The sequence below is a fragment of the Mesoplodon mirus genome, assembly GCF_964341445.2.
Source record: "Mesoplodon mirus genome assembly, chromosome: 3".
NCBI lineage: Eukaryota > Metazoa > Chordata > Mammalia > Artiodactyla > Ziphiidae > Mesoplodon > Mesoplodon mirus.
Genome location: NC_138978.1, coordinates 63,823,552 through 63,848,337, shown reverse-complemented (window position 1 = coordinate 63,848,337; position 24,786 = coordinate 63,823,552). Strand labels below are relative to the sequence as shown.

At 34.7% G+C, this 24,786-nt stretch overlaps 1 protein-coding gene across 1 annotated transcript in view; it reads right to left on the bottom strand.

Annotated features, from left to right (window-relative positions):
* Positions 1-24,786, bottom strand: part of LRRC7 (leucine rich repeat containing 7) — a gene marked incomplete at its 3' end in the record, with an annotated part of 502,056 nt that overhangs the window by 179,260 nt on the left and 298,010 nt on the right. The window contains exon 8 of the mRNA XM_082614056.1: positions 137-200. Coding sequence (XP_082470182.1) covers positions 137-200 — 64 coding nt within the window. The remainder of the gene's footprint in view (positions 1-136; positions 201-24,786) is intronic.

The window sequence follows — 24,786 nt, the reverse complement described above, 5'->3', positions numbered from 1 at the left end:
CAGATTTTATTTCATTTTTATATTTAGCAAATGTAAATGTGCACCTGATGATTTAATGCCTGGGGTTATAAAGACAGAGCAAAAGAAATAATCCCCTGGGTTATATTTATCACATTTAGAAAATGCATTCGCTTACCAGCTCACTGAATTCATTATTGCCTAGGTCAAGTCTTTCCAACTGGGCCAGTTTGTGCATTGACCTATAACAGATGGAGAAAAATATTATTGTGAGGCAGTGCATGACACATTGCTCCAAAAGACATTCCACCCACCTCCCCATCAGATTTACCTGGGTGTATAGTGCACAGATACGGGGGTATTTTTTAGGGAGAAGTAAGTTGCAAATATACAGTAACGTATGCAAACTGCTGCCTGAAAACCTTTAGTAGCTTACCATATTTCCAAATGCCAGTCTATGGATGGAGTTCTGGCCTGGATGCTTAACGAAAATCTGGGAAGCTTGTTAAAAATCTATACCAATAGGAGGTACCGATTGGGGCTCCAAAATCCATATTTTTAAGAAGCCCCACAGGTTTGGACACCAATGGATAAACCCAATTCTTAGTAAAGCGTTCTAAAATTCCACAATATGGCCACAAATTCATCATCAATCTTGTCATTTTTCACTTCCTTAAATGAAGTTCTGTTATAGCAAAACTTTGTTTTTCTTCTTTTATTGAGGTATAGGTTGATTTATAATATTATGTAAGCTTCAGATGTACAACATAGTGATTCACAATTTTTAAAGGTTAGATTCCATTTATAATTATCATAAAATATTGGCTATATTCCTTGTGTTGTACTTTATATCCTTGTAGCTCATTTATTTTATACACAGTAGTTTGTACCTCTTAATCCCCTACCCCTAACTTCTGTACTCATTGTCTCCTAAACATATTGGCTTGAATGATGCTGCAGCTTTGAACAACCTTAAACCTCGGGCAAGAGTTGGTGCCAAAGATTAGACATACCTTAGCACATGCCATGTGCAATCAGCATTTACCAAACCATTCTCAAGTATAACATACAACATAAGAAAAGAGAGCATTTTTCTGATTTTCAAGTTTTTTATCTCCCTACTAACCAGAATGCTGTCTCCAAGTCTTGACTATACAGAAATTCTGGAGGCATTGTTGACTCAAATCTCAAAAAGTTTTCGTTCCTTCACCTTTAAAATTCATGTAGTAATTATCTTATAGGGCTTTTATGAGTAGCAAATGAAATACTATTGTAATTCAGACTCTGGCAGGCACTCAGAAATGCAAAAAAAAATGTGTGTACTCTTTCTTCACTCAGCAACTGTTATTGAAGGATTATTATGTGCTAGACAATCTTCTGGGGCCTGGGGAATAGCACTGGATGAAAACAAACAAAAATTCCTCCTCGAAACTAGTTTACATTCCAGTGGAGATGATAATGACAATAAATAAAACAATTAAGTAAAATAAAATAATATACTAGAAGGTTATAAGTACTATGAAGAACACATAAGAAGAGGAGGAAGATAGGAAGAATGCATATAACATGACTGCAATTTTTAATAGGGTAATCAGGTCTCACTGAGAAGAAACTTGAGCCAATGCTTAAAGGAAATGAAGGAGCACCATAGTGCCTAGACTCTGCAGCAGGGACACGTTGCTTGCTTGAAGACATCTTAGGTAACCAGTGTGGCTGAAGTAGACTGAGGGACAGGAGAAGTAAAGAGATGATATTGGGGAGTTAGAAAAATGGGGTCTTATAACCCAAGACTTTGGCTTTGATTTTGAGTAAGATGGAGGGTCACTGAAAGGTTTTGATCAAAGGTATATTGAAGTGACTTGTTTTAAAAGGATACCTATGATTTCAGGCTTGTAGACAGACCGAGGAGGACGAAGGTGGAAGATGGGAGATCAAACAGGCAGTTAATGGAAAATGCCAAATGAGAGGTGATGGTGGTCCGGTCAGGTTGGTGGCAGTGGAGGGGGTGAGAAGTGGTTGAATTCTGGACATATTTAAGATTAGATTCAAATGTTTTGTTGATGAAATGATTTTGGGGAGTAAGAGAAAGTAGAGTCAAATGTGATTAAAGTGTGTTTTGGTCTGAACAACTAGAAGGATGAAGTGTAATTGACTGATGGAGAAGACACGGTGAGCAGGGTTTTGGGTTCATCAAAAGCTTGGTTTTAAATGTTCTCATCCTTGTCCATCCCCCCTCAAATTTCCTCCCCAAAAGATAAATATGTGAAGTGATGGATGTGTAATTAATTAGATGAGAAGAATCCTTTCATAATGTATACTTCTATTAAATCATCACAATGTACTTTAAATATCCTACAATTTTATTTATCAGTTATACCTCACCTCATAAGGTTGAAAAAAAATGTTAAATTTGAAATTTCTATTGTAAAGCCAACTAGAGATGTCAAGCAGGAAGTTACATACACAAGTCTGTAGTTCAGGGAAGAAGTCCAGGCAAAAAAGATCATTTGAGCATAGTCAGCATACAGATAGTATCAAGCCTTGAGCATGTGAGATCACCAAAGGAATGAGTGTAGATGAGAAGATAATAGGTCTAAGAAGACATGAGGATGAGCCAGGAAAGAAGACAGAGAAGCTACTAGGATCACAAGAGAAAAGCCAGAAGAGTGTGAAGAACTGGAAGCCAAGTAAAGACGGCATTTCAAGTTGGAAGAAATAACAAATTGTAAGAAAAATTGATGATATACCTGAAAAATGACCGCTTGATTGAACATGTAGGTTAGTGATGACTTTGAGAAGATCAGTTTTCTGTTTTAAGCTTTTGCTAATGCTTTTTCTCCCGTTCAATATGCCTTTATCCATACATCTTCAATACTCTTTATTCAATAACATAAACATACTGATTTCCTACTATCTCTCAACTTTTAAGGTTATCAAGATGAAAGGTGTTTTTCCTATTATCAGGTAGCTCATAATCTTGAAAGAAAATGGTTAAGACAGTGGGCCATGTTTATCCAATAGACTAAATGCCATAGAAAATATATGTGTAGGATTCTAAAGAAGTGCTTTTTCAGCATTGGGGAGTGGGAGTAAAAAATAGGAGACTCGGGCTTCCTTGGTGGCGCAGTGGTTGAGAGTCTGCCTGCCGATGCAGGGGACACGGGTTTGTGACCCGGTCCTGGAGGATCCCACATGCCGTGGAGCGGCTGGGCCCATGAGCCATGGCTGCTGAGCCTGTGCGTCCGGAGCCTGTGCTCCACAACGGGAGAGGCCACAACAGTGAGAGGCCTGCGTATGGCAAAAAAAAAAAAAAAAAAAAGAAAGAAAGAAGAAATAATATGTAGACAAGGGCCAGATCATGAGATCATCCATGTTAAACAAAGAAGTTTGAGTTTTACGTTGAAGGCAATGGAAACTTTAAGATTTAGATAGGGAAGATATATCAAATTTTTATTTTAGAAAGATCACTTTGACAGCTTGGAGTGGTGTGGGAAATGTGGAGAAGATGTGCTAGCAAAAAGGTCAAATAAAAAGAGTGTCCTGAAATCTATGTGGGATATAATTGTGGCCAGAAATAAGACAATGGCAGTGTGGATGATATGGTGGGAACTATAAGGGATGCATTGGTGAAGACATACTTGGTAATGATGATAGTTGGTTGCATGTGGAAGATAAAGAAGAGGAAGGAATTGAAGCTAGTTTCTGGATTGAGTAGCACTGTGGGAATGTTGCAAAGGAATAAATCTGAGGTGGAGAGAGCTGGATGTAGTGAATACTTTAAAAAATACTATAGAGAATTTGAGGTGAATGTGTGAGTCCTATGTTAGGAGAAAATGTGTGTGTGTGTGTGCACACATGCTCACACACATGCACATGTGTGCCTGTGTAAGACTGGAGCTCAGGTGAAAGGTCTTGACTAGAAATAAATATTTGAAAAATAAATAAGTGATGTTTCTTGTCTACTCCATCACAAAGTTATCTCTCCTTTTAAGCTCACATACTATCTGCTTTCTTTTCCATGATTTATTTGGCATTGGTCACTAACTTTCTTGAATTGTTAGTTTTTTCATATATATATATATATATATATATATATATATATATATGTTTCCTTTATGTTTCAAGATGCCCAGAAGGGTCTGTGTGGGACCACTAGCAGTCCAAAGATGGCTGTGAAACATTGGCCAGCATTGTAAGAACATCTGACTCACCTCTTGCCAAACCTATACCACTGGATAGGTGCTTCTAGGGGAAGGGGTGGTAGTGGCTGTGCTCCATGAAGAGAGAATTAGATTTTCTTCTAAGCCTTGGAATACTGAGGAGCAGCAGATTATCTCAAGCTTTGTTCCTAGACCACATTGTAGTCCAACAAACAATGAACACCAAAACTTTGGGAACCAAGGTGAAGGACCAAGTGACCAAGTATGGCAATGAATGAAAAATGACCACAGGAGTAGTAAAGCCACCTGCATTTGACTTGACCATGTAGCCTTAGGCAAAAAGTATTCTAGTGAGAACCATCATGAGCTGAAGACCAGAAGCCTTTCCACAACTTCCTGTAGTTCTCACTATCTCCAAGATGCGTATCACATAAACCTGAGAATATACATTTTTTCTAGACATGGTGGTTAAAGAGAAAGACACAATTATTTTTATTAAATGAAGACATGAGTGATGTCTTGTACTTGAGTGTCCTAAAGTAAATTTTATTGGTTCTGGGATTTATCTCTTTTTTCTAGGCTAAATATTGGTGACCTCTTAAATCATTTCTTACATGATGGGGTTTCCAGAAACCTAAACACCCTGATCATCTTTATCAAAGCTTCTCTTCCAAACAGGATGAGATACAAACCTGGCACTTTTGTTTTTATAGATAAAGCTTTACTGGAACATAGTCCTGCTCATTTGTTAACATATAATCTATGGCTATTTTGCATTGCAATGGCAGAATTGAGCAGTGAGACAGACCATATGGACCACAGAATCTGAAACATTTCTATCTCTGAAGGCCAACTGGCACTCAGAATTAAACACTGTTCTTTAGACGTGGGCTGACCAAGACAATGTATAAATGTATCTATTATGTCTTATGTTTCTATTAGTGTAGTTTGTTTGATTCCTTTTGTATGGGGATAGGTAGCCTCTCTGCCACCTCTAAGACTTTTTCTTTTCCCATCCTAGTTTTAGGCTACTGCTTTTGAAATCTTTGACTCATAAATTCATACGTAAAAACTATATTTTAAGTTTATAACATAGCTTCCTACGATTCCTTTGCCATTCTTCTGAATGAGCAACAATTTTCCTTTTGTTTGCTCTGGAACAACAATGACAAAAGGCTTTCTCATGAGGTTTTCTAAACTATTTCCTGAAGCTTATTTAAGTTCTGTTGTTTAAAATATCTTTTCTTCTATTTTAATTTTATCTCATTTTATTTTCTTGATCCTAGTTTCCATTAATTACTATCAGCAAAGTTTCATTCTACCATTACATTCTTACTTCCATTTTTAAAGTTACTTTCCAATATGATTTCTTACATATCTTTAAAATTTTACACTCTTATCTCTGCTTTTTGAAAATGTCATTCTATATTATTTCTTACATTCTACACCTTTCAAAATGACTGTCTTTACCCACAAGATTTTAGACAGTCTGTAATGCAGCCTGTTGCTTTTCTTGTTCGTGTGCTAGTTACTAAACTATAATCATTGTCAAATTGTCCAAAAAAAGTTCCTTTTAGATGAAATATGTAATAGGTTTTTAATTTAATTAGGACACAAACAAGTAAGGCTTTGTCAGAAAAATAAAATAGAACTCATGGTATTTTTATGTTAGTAGTGTTTGTGAGCGTTCATTCATTCAATTTGTGCTTCCTTATGGCAGGTGTCACGTGAACACTGAAGTTACAAAGATTTCTGGGATGCAGGGTTTCTCAACCTTGGCATTATTGACATTTTGGGCCAGTTAATTCTTTGATATAGGGGACTACTTTGTGCACTGTAGGATGTTTAGCACATCTTACATAGTCTCTACCCAGAAAGACCTATTTTTAAAATGGGAATGACATTTCAATGAATAATTACTTCACAGGGTGATAAATGCTAGGATAAAAGTATGCATAGATTGCCATAGGAGCTCAGAAGAAGGAACATTTGACAGTTTGGTAATTATGGAAAACTTTAAGAAAAGGTGAAGTTTGAGCTGGTTTTTGGATAACTTTGTTATATGAGTCATATATGTGAAAAGAAAGAATGAAAATGCTCAAAGAGTACATCTGAAGCTGAGGTTTTTCTGTGATTATAGCTTAAGTCCACAATACTAACATGTATCCTTAAAGAATGTAAGAGACTTTGGTCCAAAGTGAAGAAATTCTAAAAATTCCCATTAGAGTTTCTTGCACGAATCCCTGTCATTCTATCCTCACGGCTGGATAAGGGGACACTTGGGATGCAGCTATCTTGTGCCCTGTAGGATGTTTAGCAGCATCCAAGGCCTCTACCTACCTAATATCAGTAGTACTCTCTGCAGTTTTCACAACCACAATGTCTCCAGGCATTGTCAAATGTCCCCAGGGTAGAGGTTAGGGAGGCAAAATTACTTCTAGTTGAGATCCACTGTGCTAGAGGAATATTCCAGGCTTTTATCTCCTCTCCTTGCTGATTCCTTGGAGGGTGAGCCTCTTATCTCCATTTGTTTACCTCTTTACTCTACTAGGTGGGGTCCCATGTGGCCTGTTCTTATACACTTCAAGCAGCCTACTTGATTATGTACTCATTTGACTGTACTCCTTTGTCCTTACAGTAAACACATGTGGGTCTGGGGTCTATCTCTATGTCCCAACACAGGAATCTAACTGGTGTGACTTCCCCTTACAAATGGCTTGAAGGCATGATCACTGCCATAAGTTAGGGAGAAAATATCAGGACTTGTTACAGTTTGGGTCACATTCTCTATCAGTTATGCCTACAATTTGATCATCTCCTGTCTGAACCGAATATCTTTCTGATTATTTAGATTCATTTGTAAAGTTCACCTAGTTATCTGAATGAGCAAGTTCTAATGAAATTGGTTGTATTAAATGATGTTTACCAACTTACGTTCATATTATGTATGTAAAAATTGTAGAAATGTATAAAATTTCCATGATTGTTACATTTAACATTGCTGCTTCTCTTGCCTGTAATGTTCTAACTCATAAATCTTCTCATAGCTGGCTCCTTTTCAACTCAGCTCATATTTTTCCTCCTCATATCCCTTTACCCAAAATTAAATCTCCTTCCCATCTTCATGTTATATATTGCCCTGTTTCATTTTCTTCTTAACACTTACCCCTGAAAATATTTAATTTAATTTTTTAGGTTAATTTTGTATTTTAATATTTAATACTGAAAATTAAAACTTGTTTACTTGCTAATTATTTTCCCCCTGCTAGACTGAAGCTTCATGAGAGCAAGTAAGTTATTGATCTTACAAATAGCTTCTCAATCAGTTTGTTTAATGAAGATATTCATATGTGCATGAATGAATAACTCTTTACCAGTGAGCTGTTTGAATTCTAGAATATTTACAAAGGAAAACCACTCAATTTTTATCAGGCATCTACAGTTAATTAACAGTTTCCAAGGAGAGATCCTGATAGGCCTGTTTTAATGAATATTGTAATGAATATACATTAGCTTACTTATTGTAAACTATGCGTGATGATAGAGGCAGATAAGGCTGAGATTCATCCGTCCCAGGATATCTGCATCTTGTGTTAAGTTGACTTCCTGACATTTTCAATAGTAGGTTTTAAAAAATCCAAATAATAAAAAATACTAAGTGAAATATTTAGATGAGTTTTTCATTTGTTTGGATATCTGAAATATAGCAACAAAACTCTAAATGGAGAGTAGTTTAGGGCATAGACTCTGAATTCAGACAACCTGGGTATAAATCCTGATTCTACCACTCACTTAGCTGTTTGACTTTAAACCAATAAGAACATCTTTGCACCTCAGTTTTCTCATCTGTAATATGGGAATGATAATAAGAATCCTTACATCATAAGGTTATTTTGATGATTAAAATAGTTAATACAGGTAAAGCACATAAATTGTGATTGACATATGGTAGGTGTTCTTTAAGAGTTAGGTATTGAAATACTTACAGAAGAATTTCAGAGTTGGAAATATTTTGAGAGATTATTGAGGTCAGAGTTTCTTGAAGTTTTCCTAAGGACTTATAAATGTTGCATGATTTAAAAAAATTTTCAGGTGGCCAGTACATTTTGGCAAATCTTACTTTAAAAATGTTAAATAGATTTCTTATCAGTAGGACTTCTTATAAAACATACAAATGTTCATTGTGATTATTTAACAGATTCAATTAGTTTAGACAATATCCTGTTTATGTGACCAAAAACATTTTTCTTTTCTTTCCCACAGGACATTTCTTAGACTAGGAGAACACTGTAAATGCTTTTTTGCAGATGATGAAATTGAGGTCTTGTCCATCCCAGTCCATGGAATCATGGACATACTTAGTCCATGAAAACACAGGCATGTGTGTTTCCCTATAATGAATATAGGATTTAAATTTGATCGAATCATCTTCTTTTGTCTTCTTGAAACTCTGACCTGTCAGGCCCTGCATCTTAACTCCCAATATTAACTTCAGGCTCTTCTTGCATTTATGACTGTTTTGGACATGCTTCCCTGGTTTGACTTTCACATTCTCCTTAAAAGACCATGTTGATTTTTGCCATTTGGCCTTATGCACAGCAACCTCAGGAAAAAGAAGTGCTCCCTTACTAGAAGAGACTTGGTGACTTGTTCAATGTCACACAGAAAGTTAATGACAGAGCTGGCACAGGATCTCTTTTCACAGCAGTGGCCAATCATCTAAACCTGGCCTGGACTGTTTGGTTGACCATTGTTTAAATATGAATGTTTTTATGAAAAGTATATTTTCTAGAGCTCACTGTAGTCTATGCCAGGGGTCAAGAAACTTTTTCTATTAAAGACTAGACAAGAAGGGTTTCATGCTCTATAGGCCATATGGTCTCTGTCTCAACTACTCAGTTTTGCCATTGTAGTGCAAAAGTAGCCATATATGACATATTAACAAATGGACATGGCTGCGTTCCAATAAAGCTTTATTTATAAAAGGGGGGCCACCAAATTTGGACCATAAGCCATAGTTTTCCAACCCCTGGTCTACATCAGTCCTTAAGACCTTACATCTAGATAGCTCCATGGGTTTATGATATAAGCTTGATCCCTAAGAATATTTAAATTTTTAAAACTTGATACAATAGATAAATTAAGAACTGGAAATATTTATTATTAGATAATTGCCACTAGATAACTATATTTATATACTATTTGAAATTCTCATTTCTTAGGGTACATGTTACTGGAATCTAGGGACATTTATTCTTAATACTGTCCTTTGGTTGCATTTATGAAAATTAAGTCCTTACTAGCATGCTATTACTTTATAGCATTTATCCAATTGCAAATCTGGTAAAAGATTCCAATTGGAGCAATGACGGGAAATAACACAATATCTTGGTGCATCTGTCACTTTGATAAAATTATACAGTCTATGATTCGTTTTTTATCAGACTGAGAGGTTTTATCTATTCAAGTGTACAATTACTTCTGAAGCCACGTAAAGTTGGCAGAATTTTGTTTCTCCATAAATTCCCAGTGCAGTAACATGGGTTTGCTGACTCTCACAAGATTCTGCAAATTTTTGGCATGGGCTTATTCATTCCATCTTTTAACTTGTCTTTCAAATGTTCTCAAACACTCTCTAATTAGTGGCTATTCACGCCACAAGGATAGGAAAACTCCCCTCAGTTGCTACTGTCCAATGTTTCTCTTGTATTGGAACTTAGGGAAAGAATATATTATCTTTCCACTTTACTTAAACCATGTCCTATGTTAAATGGACATTTACATTTTATACTTTGGACCTACTGATTCTACCATATTATCATGTTCTTCTCTTGTTCACAATCTTTCTTTAAATGAACCTTGTATTATACATTTTTCTTTTCTTTCTTTTTTTTTTTTTTTTTTTTTTTTTTGCGGTACGCGGGCCTCTCACTGTTGTGGCCTCTCCCGTTGTGGAGCACAAGCTCTGGACGCGCAGGCTCAACGGCCATGGCTCATGGGCCCAGCCGCTCAGCGGCATGTGGGATCTTCCCAGACCGGGGCACAAACCCGTGTCCCCTGCATTGGCAGGCGGACTCTCAACCACTGTGCCACCAGGAAGCCCTGTATTATACATTTTGAAATAAATCATTCCTTACAACACAAGTACTAAAGACAAGAAGGCCCAGGAATTGATATTCTTTAAAAATGCAACTAGCAGCATACCTCATGTTGAAGAAACATAAACTTATCTTTACAAACAAGGAAAAATTTAAAACCCATTGTCCAATAACGTAATATAATTTCTATGATAAAATGTTTTCTATAAAGATTCTCCCTTAATGGCCTACATGAGAAAATAATCTTAAAAAAAAAGAGTGGATATATGTATATGCATAACTGATTCACTTTGCTGTACACCTGAAACTGATACAACATTGTAAATCGACTATACTCCAATAAAAATTAAAAAAAAATCTTCCTCGATTATTACTATAACTTAAGCCAATGTTACAGCTACAATATTTATGTACTCTCCATCATTTCAATTCAACTTTCCCCTAAGAACAGCAACGAAAAGCTAAACTGGCTTCTTGGATCTCCCAGAAGGATATGTAACCAAACTAAACATCTATTATTTTGTCAAAGAATATTGGGAAGACAATTTTTTAGAATTCTTCTAATTAAGCAATTTGTGAATGCTTCTAATTAAGATGTTCCTCCTTGCAGTATTTAAATTTTTAGAATAAATATTTAAAATATATAATTTATATCAAGCTCTCACATATTTTGAGTATTTCCTTGGGAAATATCTTTTCCTTTTAAATATTCAACATTTAAAAGTTTAAGCTGATTTCATGATGTCTTATTGAAAAAATTTTCTTTCCTATAACTACGTATCTCTAATTTAATGCATAACATGAAAAAAAGATTCTGTATGAAGAAATAAACTTACAAGTAACCTCTCAAGAATAGCTTTAGTTTATATAGTAAGATAAACTTCTCCAGTGAAATAGATTAAAGTATAAAATAGAACCTTGTGAACAGCAGCCAGCTGTAAGACAAATTCTGCACTACTCTAATTAGATTAAGGAGAAGACTGAATTTCATTTGTCTCTCTCTAGTCTTCTTGGGTTTATGACCAGAACTAGTCATTCATTCACTCTGAACGTGACTTTTCCCACTGGCCAAAAATTATTGTGCATTCCTAACTCATGACAATGCAGTAAAGATAAAATTGTACTTGTAAGATTTTTTGAACTCTTTCTGGAGAAACGGTGCCATATGAGCAGAAACCATGACAATTATCTCTGTGTATGGCCACACTTCAGGAACTGAAGCTCCTGGCTTGCACTGAAGCAGTCTAATCAAGAAGTTATGGGAAACATAATCAGCTATGAAGATGCTCATTTTCACTAGAATATGCTGCAACCTACATTATAAGCTCATGAAGAGATTTCGAACGCTACTGAAAAAATACTCAGGCACAGTTAAGCTATTTTAAAACTCATAGATAACTGAGCAGGGAAAAACAAGTTTCTTTCCTAAGAGACTCTTCTCACACACACACACACACACACACACACACACACACACAGGCTCATTGTTTCAGGCTCATTATTTCTTCCTATTATTCAATGAAAAAATTACAACTTGTCACTTTGGGCTTTGTAAATATTAATTCATGTACTTTTATCTAGATCTGGCCTTAGATTGTTGATACCCTGACTGATGTAAAATACAGAAACAACCCTGTGACTAAGATGTCGGAGAAGTTGACCTTTAGCAGATAAAGGCCTTTGAAAATAATCTGCCAAGGTAGCCACGGCTGGTTTCCCAGGCAACTGTCATTTCCTTTCCCTTTCTTCCTTGCCAGCGGTATCTGCCCTGCATCAGAGACTGGAAATCCCAAATAGTCATGAGGCAAACCTCCTCTGCAGCTAGGATATGAGCATATGACTCAGTGCTGGCCACTAGAACAGGAAGAGGAGAAGAAGAGATTCTGAGGGAGATCCTGAGAAAGATTTTTCCCCTTGGTTTAAAAGAGGGAGAGAGGCATGAGAACTTTTTTACCTGTCCCTCTTTTTCCTCTTTTTTCCATGGTTGGATGAGAATGTGATGTCTGGAGTTGCAGCAGACACTATGAAACCATGAGGTAACAAGTCCAAGGATGAAAGCCAACACGCTGGGAATAGCAGTGTAGAAAATTCGAAAAAGACCGAGCGTTTGGTAAAATCATTAAGCTACTGAAACAAACTTTGGAACTGCTTATGTTGAGACTTTGTTATGGACAACAATGTACCTATTATTTAAAAAGTCACTTTTACTCGGAATTCTGTTTCTTATTGCCAAAAGCATACTTCTAAATACACTCATTCTACTGAGCTATTAGGTACCTAAAAGAGCATCACATGGTTTGTTGGTGGCAGACCTAAAGTAAAAATAGAGGCCTTTTAAGGCCCAGAAGTGTCTGATACACCACACATTAAAAAAATTCCCGATTTATTAATTTGAGTTTTAGTAGCTTTTAGGCAAAAAAATATAAAATAAATAGTTTTAACACTTTTGTTCTTGATTAGAAAAAAACTTTTTGATAATACTAAGCTAGCAAAGAAATTAATATATTACTACTTAAATTAAGTACAAAGGTGCTTTTGGGATCATGAGAGATAATGTGCATTGACATATATACACTAATATGTATAAAATAGATAACTAATAAGAACATGCTGTATAAAAAATTAAATTAAATTTAAAAAACAGAAAATATGTATAAAAGTATTTGCACAGCATTTGCAGCTTTAATTGATTTTATTTTTTCTTCCACTTTTATTGAGCTATAACTGAAATATAGCACTGTATAAGTTTAAGGTGTACAGCATGATGATTTGACTTATATACATCATGAAGTGATTACCACAATAAGTTTAGTCAACATCCATCATCTCATGTAGATACAAAATAAAAGAAAAAGGAAAAATATTTTTTCCTGTGATGAGAACTCTTGGTACTTACTCTCTTAACAACTTTCCTATATAACATACAGCAGTGTTCATTATGTTAATCATGTTATGCACTACATCCTTAGTACTTATTTACCTTATCACTGGAAATTTGTATCTTTTAATCACCTTCATTCAATTACCCCTCCTTGCCCCCTCATCTCTGGTAACCACAAACCTGATCTCTTTTTCTATGAGCTTGTTTTCTTGTAGGTTTTTGAAGTAGAACTGACCTACAACACTATGTTAGTTCCTGGGGCACAACATAGTGATTTGACATGTCTATACATTACAAATCGATCAACGTGATGTCTAGTTACCATCTGTCACCATACAAAGTTAAAACATTATTATTGACTATATTCCCCATGCTGTACATTTCATCCTTGTTACTCATTTATTTTGTAACTAGAAGTTGTACTACTTTCCCTCACCTATTTCACTCATCCTCCTGATTGCTCTTCCCTCTGGCAACCATCTGTTCTCTGTGTCTATGACTCTTTCTGTTTTGTTTTGTTTGTTCATGTGCTTTGTTTTTCAGACTCCACATGTAAGTGAAATCATATAGTATTTGTCTTTCTCTGTCTGACTTATTTTACTTAGCATAATACTTTCTAGGTCCACCAATGTTCAAAGTAGTTTAAGTTTTTTCCTTCCTGCATTTGACTTATCAATATTCTAGTTTTCCATTTTGACTATTTCTTTTTCATAAATTATTCTGTGGGTTTTTGTATGATTTCTGATGTTTATAATTTCAACTTTTCAGAAACCATGACTGTGATTCTATATATATTCTGTTTCTTTTATTTTTTATTACTTTATAGTTTTGAAAATATGGTAAAGATGTTAATATTTTCAAGTTTGTATACCTCTTCACATTTATGTTTATTATATCTTCAAAGAAAATTATTCCACAAATCTTTTTTTCTAAATTCAATTAATTAGAAAAAAATATTTTTAATTATTATTATGATTATAAATTAAAATTATTAATTTTTCTTAATTTCCTGAATTAAGTTTCTTCTTAAAATAATATTTGCCTCAGACTCAACTAGATATTTTTTCTTCTATGTATTTATTATTAGAGATTCTTCCCTTAGTATTTGAATGCTAAAACCTGCATTACTGGTATATTTTTTCATAGTGTCTATCAATACATAGAAATAAAATTAGCTTTTATTTAATAATTGGAACTATATGTGCTTTTAGATGCATATGTTCACTTAAAATAGCAATTTAGGAAAAAATTTCACTTAGGATAACATTTTGATTGGTCTTAATCAGAACTAATTTTTCCCCATGGATATAAATTGGCATAAAGATTATCATGCTAAAATATGATTATAACAATCAGTACTTAGAAGTTGTGAAATAAAATATGATAGGATAGCAATCAGAAATAACAGACTGTACAATAGAAACCAAATAGAACAATGGGAAAAAATCAACTCTAGATGAGACCATTGTGAAATGTGCCTCATAATGAAAGCTCATTTCAATAAAAGAACTGTAAAAGGCATTGAAGTCTAATAGCATTATTTCTTATGGGTAATTATATTTATATAAAGGCAATCTTCCTTTAAAAAAGTCAAAAGTTCAGCCATTGATTCTCAACATGCTGTCAAAAAAATAATATTTCTGAACCTGAATTTTACTGAGGAAAGATTAACTTTTGTCAATGTTAAAAACACTTAGCTAACTGTCCAAAAAGGAAGAAAGGTCTGATTCTTCATATCATCATTATCATTGTAGACAAAATAACAAGTTGACTATCTTACTTTTGTACTACCCTGATACTTCATTTTACAAACTCCTTGTAAATTATGCCTTTTAAATTCATTAACCAAACAATTCTTTCATTAATATAACAAACAGCTCTTGAGTACATATCAGATGGCTAGGCTAAGGGCTGGCACTAAGATGTGGTCACTTCCTTCAGGTACCTCACAACTTAGTGAAGTGTACATAAAAACCTACAATTAACAATAATAATGGATAATATGAAATTTTTATTATGTGTTTAACAGTAATTCAAGGATTTACACAACAAAACACAGTCCCTGCCCTGCTGGAGCTTATATTCTATGAGAAAATTAAGAAATTAAGTAATTTTGAAACTAATGTGTTAATTTATTATGCCTGGGATTCATGCTACCCAGAAGACGTCATGTTTTGAGAACTTGTAATTCAGGAACTGACCCAGAGATGGCTTCATATCAGATAATATTGACATTAGGGGTTATGAGATGAAGAGTTCACCAGATCGAGGAGGCAGAAAGAGATTTTCAAGCAAGGAAAATGACACGAGCATCGGCATTCTCCTAGGTATTAAAGTATTCGATATGTTTGGGAAATAGAAAAGTATTTTCTCAATAAAATTCTCAGCAACATGAAGGGACTCAGAGGACTTCTTTGTTTCCTTAGCCTTAAAGCCCAAAGAAGACAGAAAGTTCTTTCTCAAAGCAGTTCACTCATGGAGAAGACTGGTTCAGAGAATTATTCCCTTACCAGGCCACAGTGGGTTATGTTCCCAGGGCAAACTGGACCTTCACACTGTGGGCAGAGCTCACAGGTCTTGTGAATGGAGAACCATCAGTGCCAAAATAAGAAGATGGAGCCCAAGTCCCTTTAAAGAAAGGAAGGACTGGTTGTCCCAATAAAGCAATGGTAGAAAGAACTTGCCTCTTACTTCTCTATTTCCTATTTTGATGAATGTTACCACTACCTCCCTTGTAGCCTAAAATAGAAACTTGGAAGCTATTCTGAACTTGTTTTTTCTCTATCACCTTCCAAATTAGTCAATTACAAGCACCTGTTTAGTCTACCTCTGTTATATGTCTTGAATATATGTTCTCTTTTCATCCTCTCTGCCTGACCCAAAGAAGGCTTCATATCAAATAATACTAGAACTAGGGTTTAAGAGATGAAGAGTTCCTTAGCTCCTCTCACTTGTTAGTTTACTTACTTCTTGGTTTAACCTCTTTTACTTCTTGGACTATGGTGACACAGGCCTTGTAACAGCCTCTTTGCTAGTCTGCCTGCCTCTAGTTTCAACTTCTTCCAATCCATACTTATCATTGTCACAAGAGTAATCCCCCAAATAATTTGGTCATGTCATTTCTGGGCTCAGAAATCAAATTATTTCAGGAAAAGGTCCAAATTCCTCAACATTGCATTCAAGGAAATTATAATTTGACACCAGTTTACCTTTCTGGTTTTATTGCCTGCAAAACCTCTACACATATTATTATCTACGGCCATTTATAGTGTCCTAAATGAGCTAGGTTCTCTAATGGGAGCCATTCTCTGGTAGACTTATCTTTGGAGGTCATGAGACTAAATTTAGCCCTTTTAAATATATCTCAGAGGACTTCTCAGATTAAAAAATACAATTGAGAATAATTGAATTTTTATGAGGAGCAATTACTGGGGAAAATATTTGTTATGGTTTTGCCACTTGAAAAGTATTAGGTTATCAAAAGAATATATTATCAAATAAACTGTTATAATTTTTATAGGTCAAAAAAATACCAAAGCTTTTGGTTTGTATGCAACTAATATGAAGTCTCTCATGTGAAGCTGAGCAATAGAAAATAATATTTAAAAATCTATGTAAGGGATGTAATGTACAACATGATGACTACAGGTAACACTGCTGTATGATATATATGAAAGTTGTTGAGAGGAAATCCTAAGTATTCTCATCATAAGAAAAAAAAAATTTTCTTTTTTTACTTTTTATTTTTTTTTGCATCTAAATGAGATAATGGTTGCTAATTAAACTTATTGCAGTAATCATTTCATTATATATATATATATATATATATATATATATATATATATATATATATATAAAACCATTATGTTGTACACTTTAAACTTATACAGTGATGTACTTCAATTATATCTTGATAAAATTGGGAAAAAATTAAAAAAAAAACTAACTGTAAGTGAGTCATAATGTACCAAATAAAAGGAAATTTAAAAATTCTATGTAAAGAAGCTTTCCTAGAACATCAGTGAAGTAGTAGGTAGAGTCTGTCACTCTCTCCTAATTTAAGAGCTATTAAAATAGACATGGATTCTGAGATTTACAATAAGGACCCAGAAGTAATGGAATCTCTATTATGGTGACTTCTAATTCCACATGATGTGTTCTTTTGAACTAATCAACACCACTGGATCTTCTCTCTTCATATCAGTTCACAGGCAAACGACTCATCAATAATATCACTTCTTAGCTAGAGCAGGGGTTTTCAGACTATGGCCTGCAGGCCAAATCTGGTCCACTGCTTGTTGTTATATAGTCTACAAATTAGGAATAGTTTTTATATTTTTAAATAGTTGAAAAAATCAAAAGAAGAATAATATTTCATGACATGAAAATGATATGAAATCAAATTTTTCAGTGTCCATAAATAAAGTTTTTTGGAACACAGCCATACTTGTTTGTTTACATATTGTCTTTGGCTGCTTTTGTGCTACAATGACTGAATAGTTGTGATGGAGACCCTATGGCATGCAAAACTTAAATATTTGCCATTTGGCCTATTGCGGGAAAAAGTTTGCTGATCCCTGATTTAAAGTGACACGTCTTATGCACTGAATGTTTGTGTCCCCTCAAAATTCATATGCTGAAGTCCCAACCCTCAAGGCAATGGTATTTGGAGGTGGGCCCTTTGGGAGGTAATCAGATTCAGATGAGGTCATAACGGTGGAACCTCACCTCCTGCAATTGGATTAGTGTCCTTATAAGAAGAGGAAGAGAGACCAGAGCTCCCTCTTTCCCTGCCATGTGAGGATACAGCATAAAGGCATAATCTTCTAGCCAGGAAAAGGGCCGTCCCTGGGGGACAGAATCAGCCAGCACCTTGACCTTAGGCCTCCAGCCTCCAGAACTATGAGAAATAAATTCCTGCTGTTTAAACCACTCAGTCAAGGCCATCTGAGCTGACTAATACAATACCTAATATTTGGAAATTATAGGTTTGGTAATTTTTTAATTGGCTGCCCAGCATCTGGCATTTTGGTCATTTCCATTTTAGGAATCTTGGTAGGAGGCAAAGCGTACCTACTGAAAAGGGAAGAGCAACCCTGACAGCTGACAGCTGGTAGCTAGCCTGGCTGCTACCACCAAGCCATGGTATTTCTCTGCTGATCATAAGCAATTTCACAAAATTATCAGTTGAGGACTCTTCAGACAATGATGGAATAAAACAAAAACAAGTCAACTACAAAATCAGACCTGGATAGAGACAAAAGCAGACCTTGTGCTTCTATTACTATAAGGAATTACTTCTTCTCCAATGGCAACTCCAGCTACTCTCCATTCCCCTGGTCTCAAAGGTTAAAAAATGCCCAAATCTCCAATAACCAAATGCCCCACTTTCAGAGAATACCTGATCCAGAAAAAGAACCACATTCTTAAACCTTCTCCAAAATCACCTAAAACCCTTCCTAACTCCCTCTTACTGAGGTGTTCCATGGTTTTCCATGGTATGCAGCCTCCCTTGCTGCAACAATTAATAAACCTAATGTTGGTGGTAAGTGTACATGGTGGTTTTTGGCTGCTGGGGATCAACATCCTTTTTAGAAGCCACATACCTGGTTTTCAAGTCTCTCTGGCATCAGTGAATTGGGGCCAGGGGCTATATAAGTCAGACACATACTCCCTTCTCGCCACAGAAGCTAACTGTGGAGAATTCATTATGGCTTGAGCAGCAGCAGCAGCGAGAGTAACACATTGCAGGGTGATGGTGCAGTAACAGTGGTCGGTACCTAATGCTTGCAGGGTGCTGGTGCAAACTGTGGCGTTCAGCATTCAGTGGTGACAATGATGGTATTACACCACACTGTTCTTTCAAAAATTGCTTTTGCCTTTTTTCTAAGTTTCACTTGTTGTCTTATAGCCTGTTCTTTCATTTATTCAATGTCCTATCATTAAAGTCTCTTTCAACTTAAATCATGCAGAGTTGGTTATCGTGTGACTAGTTAAGAATCTGTTGATACTGGAACAACATTCTACATAGTATCCCCCTAAGCAACTTCATGCATTTGATGACCGAAATATAACTCTCTAGTCACAGATGCTCTTCTAAGTTCCAGGTCTAATTTTTTTTTATTGTTTACTGAACAGTTTTGAATATACCATATGAACTTCCAATTTATCATGTTGGAAACAAAATTAGTCATCTTCCCAGACCTCCTCTATTTCCTGCCTGTGAGTTGACACTACCTAAATCAGAAACCCACGACTAATTATTCACAAGTTCCATGGATTCTACTCTCTCTGAAATCTATTTCTTCTCATCTCTATGGTCATTGTCATAGGTCTAGTTCAAAGTTTTGTTTCTCCCATGAATTACTTCCATGGCCTCGATAACTGATTACTGTGTCTTCCATTGTGCCCTCTATAACACACTCTCCACTTAGAAGCCACAGATATCTTTTAAAAATGCAAATTATATGATGACAAATAAATTTCCTTTGCCAGAACAAAGTTGCTTCTAGAATGAAAATTCACATGATACTGGCATGTTCAGAAATGCTCTTGAGTTACTACTTCCAGGATATGTTCAATTGGAATGTGTAATGGTGTCTGTGTTTCTGTCCAATAGAGATCCTTTTTGGTCTCTATTGTAAGCAAGAAGTGACTCTGCTAAAGGGATTTTTAAAAACCTCTGCCAACCCTGTAGCACAAAAGTGTCACAGTGTAAGTTGATTCTATGAAGCATTTATTTGTTCATTTAACAAATACTTATTAAGCATCTACTATGTATTAGGCTTTATTATAAGATATAACATTGTAGATAAAAGTAAAACAGATAAAACCTCCGCCCTTGTAGAGCTACCATTTTAGTGGGAGAGATGTCTGAGAAGGAAATAAACATAAATGTACAATATAGCATGTGGTGAAATGCGCTATGAAGAAAATAAAGCAGGGTGAGAACGATTGAGAGCGTCTGGAGAGCTTCTATTTCATATAAAGTGGTCAGAGAGAGCCACTGTTGAAAGTTAATATTTTATCCAATTTCTGAAGGCAATGAAGAAATGCTATGACATAATGTAGTGTATATAAACACAGAAGGCTATACTGTATAAAATCATGACTTACGTAGTTAGACTGTCTGGGATTAAATATGAGCTCTGTAACTTACAAGACCTTATAACCTAGGGCAAGATATTTAACATCCCTGTGCCTCAGTTTCTCCATAAAATGGGAAAAATATGAGTATCTACATTGTTGGATGGTGCATCTTAAATAAATTAGTAGATGTAAAGTGCTCAGAGCACATGATAAACACTAAAAAATAGAAGTTATTATTATTTTGAAAAATGTATGGTAAAACAAAGAATTGAGGTTAGGAGGAAAAACTTTTAATATCACACAATATAATCCATAATTTGTAGACAGTAGGGGAAGCAAAACCTTCAGTAGAAAACAAATAATGAAGACTCAGAGGCTAAACTTGGAGCAGGTACACAAGAAACCAGAAAGAAAAATTATGTATCATTCATCCAAGTATTCGTTGAATACCTACTATGTACCAAGAACCATGCCCACAATGGACATGGAGGTAAGAAAGTTAGATATTACCTTCTTTTACAGAAATTTTATAATTTGACAAGAAAGGCATACAGTAAAATAGTAATTACAGTAAAAGGTGTAAATGTAATGGTATAGAATGTACAAGGAGGATATTATAGGAGTAGATAATTGGAATATTAATAAGAGCTATGGAATAAAAAGCATACATGCCAGATAACATATGGAAAATTATCTAGACTGAACCAAATGATTTCACTTTTACTTTAGCTGTTTAGCCTCACTTTTACTTTAACTGTTAATCAAAGTGTAAGATACCTATAGAAGAGTATGTAGCAGAAATGTAATGGTCACTGAATTTTCATATACTGAACTGGTTACCCATGTAAACAATATCAAGATGAAGAAACAAAATGCTTTCAGAGTCCAAAAGCAGTCTCCCTCATGCATGCTTTTAGTCACTAATTACCTCCCAAAAGATAACCACTATTATAATTTCTGATAAGATAGACTAGTTTTGCCTCACATTATATTCTACATAAATGAAAACATATATATTCCTTGTGCCTGACTTCTCTCCTTAAGCATTCATGCAGAGACTTGTACGTGACCATTCAGAGCAGCCAGATCGTAACAGAGAAAAACTGGAAAAAAACTTTCAACTCAGATATCCATCAAGAGGGGAAAAGATAAAAAAAATTGTGCTATATTTATACAATGGAATACTATTCAGCAATAAAAACTGATAACCATTACAACATAGACAAATAAAATAATAATGCTCATTGAAAAAAGCCAGACCCCCCAAAAAAGATGATATACTCTAAGATAACATTTACATAAAATTCTGGAAAATTCAAACTAATTGGTAGTGATAGAAAGCAGAATAGTATTTGCCTGGGTGGGGAGTGAGTAAGCAGTGCCATGAGGAACCTTTTTTGGACGATGGATATGTTCATTATCTTTACTGTGGTGATGCTTTTGGTGATGTATATATGTTTCAAAACTTATCAAATTGCTACTTTCAATATGTGCAATTTATTAGATATCAATTATACTTCAATAAAGCTGTTTATTTTTTTAAAAGAGTTGGATACTTTACTAACAAATGTTACCAAAACTTTCCCGAATTCAGTATGTATTCAAATCTCTAAAAAAAGATATCATCACATATCCTCAAAACTTCAGTCCAGTTTGAGTGGACTCTACCTTGTTGTGCCATGGCTATTAAGAACAAGGCTTCTGAGTCAGGCTGCCAGGGTTAGAATCCTTCCACCTCACCCTACCAACTTTGTGACATTGGGTAAGTGATTTCTTTATGTTTCAGTGTCCTTACTTATAAAATAAGGATAGTACTAATACCTACTTCAGAGAGTTAATGTAAGGGCTATATGAGTTAATATATGTAAAGAATTTAGAACTCAATAAATATTAGCAATTATATGACCTATAAGAGTTAAATTCTAATGCCCATATTAGGTAAAATTAAATGGCCAGTATTCCTTGCAAAATTCACTGAATTAGACTTATTTCTCTTTATGGATCTAACCATTATACTGGCATACAAAACACTACTCGAATAGGCTTTTCTCTACTTTTCAAACCCCATCTTTTTATACGCACAAGCCAATACATACAACACAAATGAATCTCCTAGTACTTTGCATAATTCATCAGTTTCCATTCATCTCTCTGCTTTTGCACATGATCTTCCTTGGCTAGAATATCTCTTCCACAGAACCAAAAACTCAGTAAAAGGACCCAATATATCTTTGAAATTCTCAACACATAGTACAGTGCTCAATTGTAAGTTTTCAATAAATGTTGGGAAAGTTTTCCTTGATTCTAACTTTCTTTCTCTTATTGAGTTTTCTGTCACTGTGTTTAATACATTTATTTCTTGTGCCCTAAGCTTGGTATTAAAGGAATATACTGTTTTGCTCTTCTGTTAGAATTACTAAATGACAAAACTAGAACAACAGTTTGTATGTTGCCATCTCAGTGTATCCATATTTACTGCTGTTTTTTAATCCTCTTTATTTCCAAGTCTTTTTTTTTTTAACAATTTTAGATGCCCACATAAACCTGTTGATCCAGAGAGAAGACTGATGAGAATTACATTCTTCTGCTTTTTCCTAAAAATTTTCCAGTTTCTGTTTGTTTTCCTAAAGAGTAAAATGTATATCAATTATGTACACAGAAAAAAAGTTTGATTTCAAGCATGATCAATTTTATATTAAAAAGTAAATTTAGAAATATCTTAGAGTAACAAATGCTTTGATATTAGAAGCTACATAATTTCTATATTTACTTATATCAAAAATACTGAAAGCACATTGTTCAGTAATTACTATAGAAACATCCTGAACTACTTAACTGTATTTTGTGGTAATTACCATAGAAAAAAATGTATATTTCAAAGTTTTACCAGTTTTTGCGAAATCCTTCTGCAAAGCATCAACTTAAAATGAAAATTGCAATTCTAAACATTTGCCCTCGAGAAAAAATATAATATAGAATTAATATATACCAATAAATAGCATAAGCTGACACAAAAATCATTGCATTGTCTGTGGGGCTAAGAATATTATTTATATGGTGGCAAATAACATTAAAGTTCCTATTACCTGAATGGAAAATATCTTTTATGCCTTCCTTACCAAGTTAACGTGCAGATCAAAAAATTACTATTGAAAGCTTTGAAAAATGTAATACACGTTTGCTGAATAAGGTATTGGTACCTTTACAATCTTGTATGTTAGGAAATGCTAAAGAAGAAATCACCTTGATTTTAAAAGGTTGGAGAGATAAAATTGATAGTTAAAGACACTCAACCATAAATTAAAGGCAGGAACAAAACCTTACGTTATCACAAATAAACTGACACTCATAACCTTATGAAACTCATTGATCATCTTAATTTATCACCATGAGGACTGAATGGTTAACCTCTGATTCCAGAACCCAAAATGTACCCTGATGTATTTTTTTTAAATGGAAAACACCTCAAAAGAATAAGCAATTCTTGCCATATGTGACAAATATCTATAATCTAGAAGAGGCATTAATAAGATTTGATTCCTAATCAAGTACCTTGGAGATAAATCAATCAAGAACACCATCAGCATAAATTGAAGTTGCTAAAAATATCATTTAAGCAGGACTACAATCTGTACGTAAAACAGTGAAGTCAGTACATTATGGAGCACAGGAGAGAGAAATGGGTTTGAATCCAGGTTTTGCCACTTTCTACCCTGCTTAATTTCTGAGACTCAGTTTCCTCGTCAGTTAAAAAAAGTGGCAAGCCCTACCTTACACTGTTATAAGGTTTAATAAAATAAGGTTCGTGGATAAAGAGCCTAGTATATCCACTAAATAAATATTTGTTCCCGTTCACTGTCAAGGAATTCAAGACCACTTATGGGCTAAAACAATTTTGTCTAGATTACTGTTTTACTGGAGGAGAAGACAAAGACTGAGATGTAGTGCATATGACTTCATCTATCTTCAGTGCCAGCCACTCACAAGAGACTGAAAAAATGTGTACTGCACTGTGTTTAAGTACATCATTTGCTTTATTTATGAAATGTTGCTGTAACATTTATTTTCTCTTTTTTGAGTTTTTCACTGCTGCCTTAAATGCCAACTCTTCCCTATTACTCATGTAGTCAAACATTTTTAGTAGCTGTCAGTTAGCCAGGACCACCTCAATCCACCTTTCAACTTTTACTTCCACTGCTCATTTTAACTTATTCAACTGTCAGCAAAATCAGGTCATTCCGTAACTATGCCCTCTACGTTCTTATATCCTTCATTTCCTCTGCAAGTATACCACTGCTTTCTTCCCAATAGTTGAAATATAGCTTCCCCTTTAAAACCTAGATCAAATGTCCTCAAATATGTCCTCCTTATCTCTCACTGGAAGTAATCTTATTTTCTTTAAGTATTTGGGGGGATTACTTTTCTTCCTTTCTTTTCTTTCTTCTTCATTAGCTATTCATACTATTTGCAAGCCACCATTCTAGGCATTCTGGAGAATGAATAAAACAGCATACCTCGTCCTCAAGAAATCTACAATTTAGAAAAATGTAAAAGGCAAGTACATAAATAAATAAGACAGAAAGATAGATGTATAGGCCTG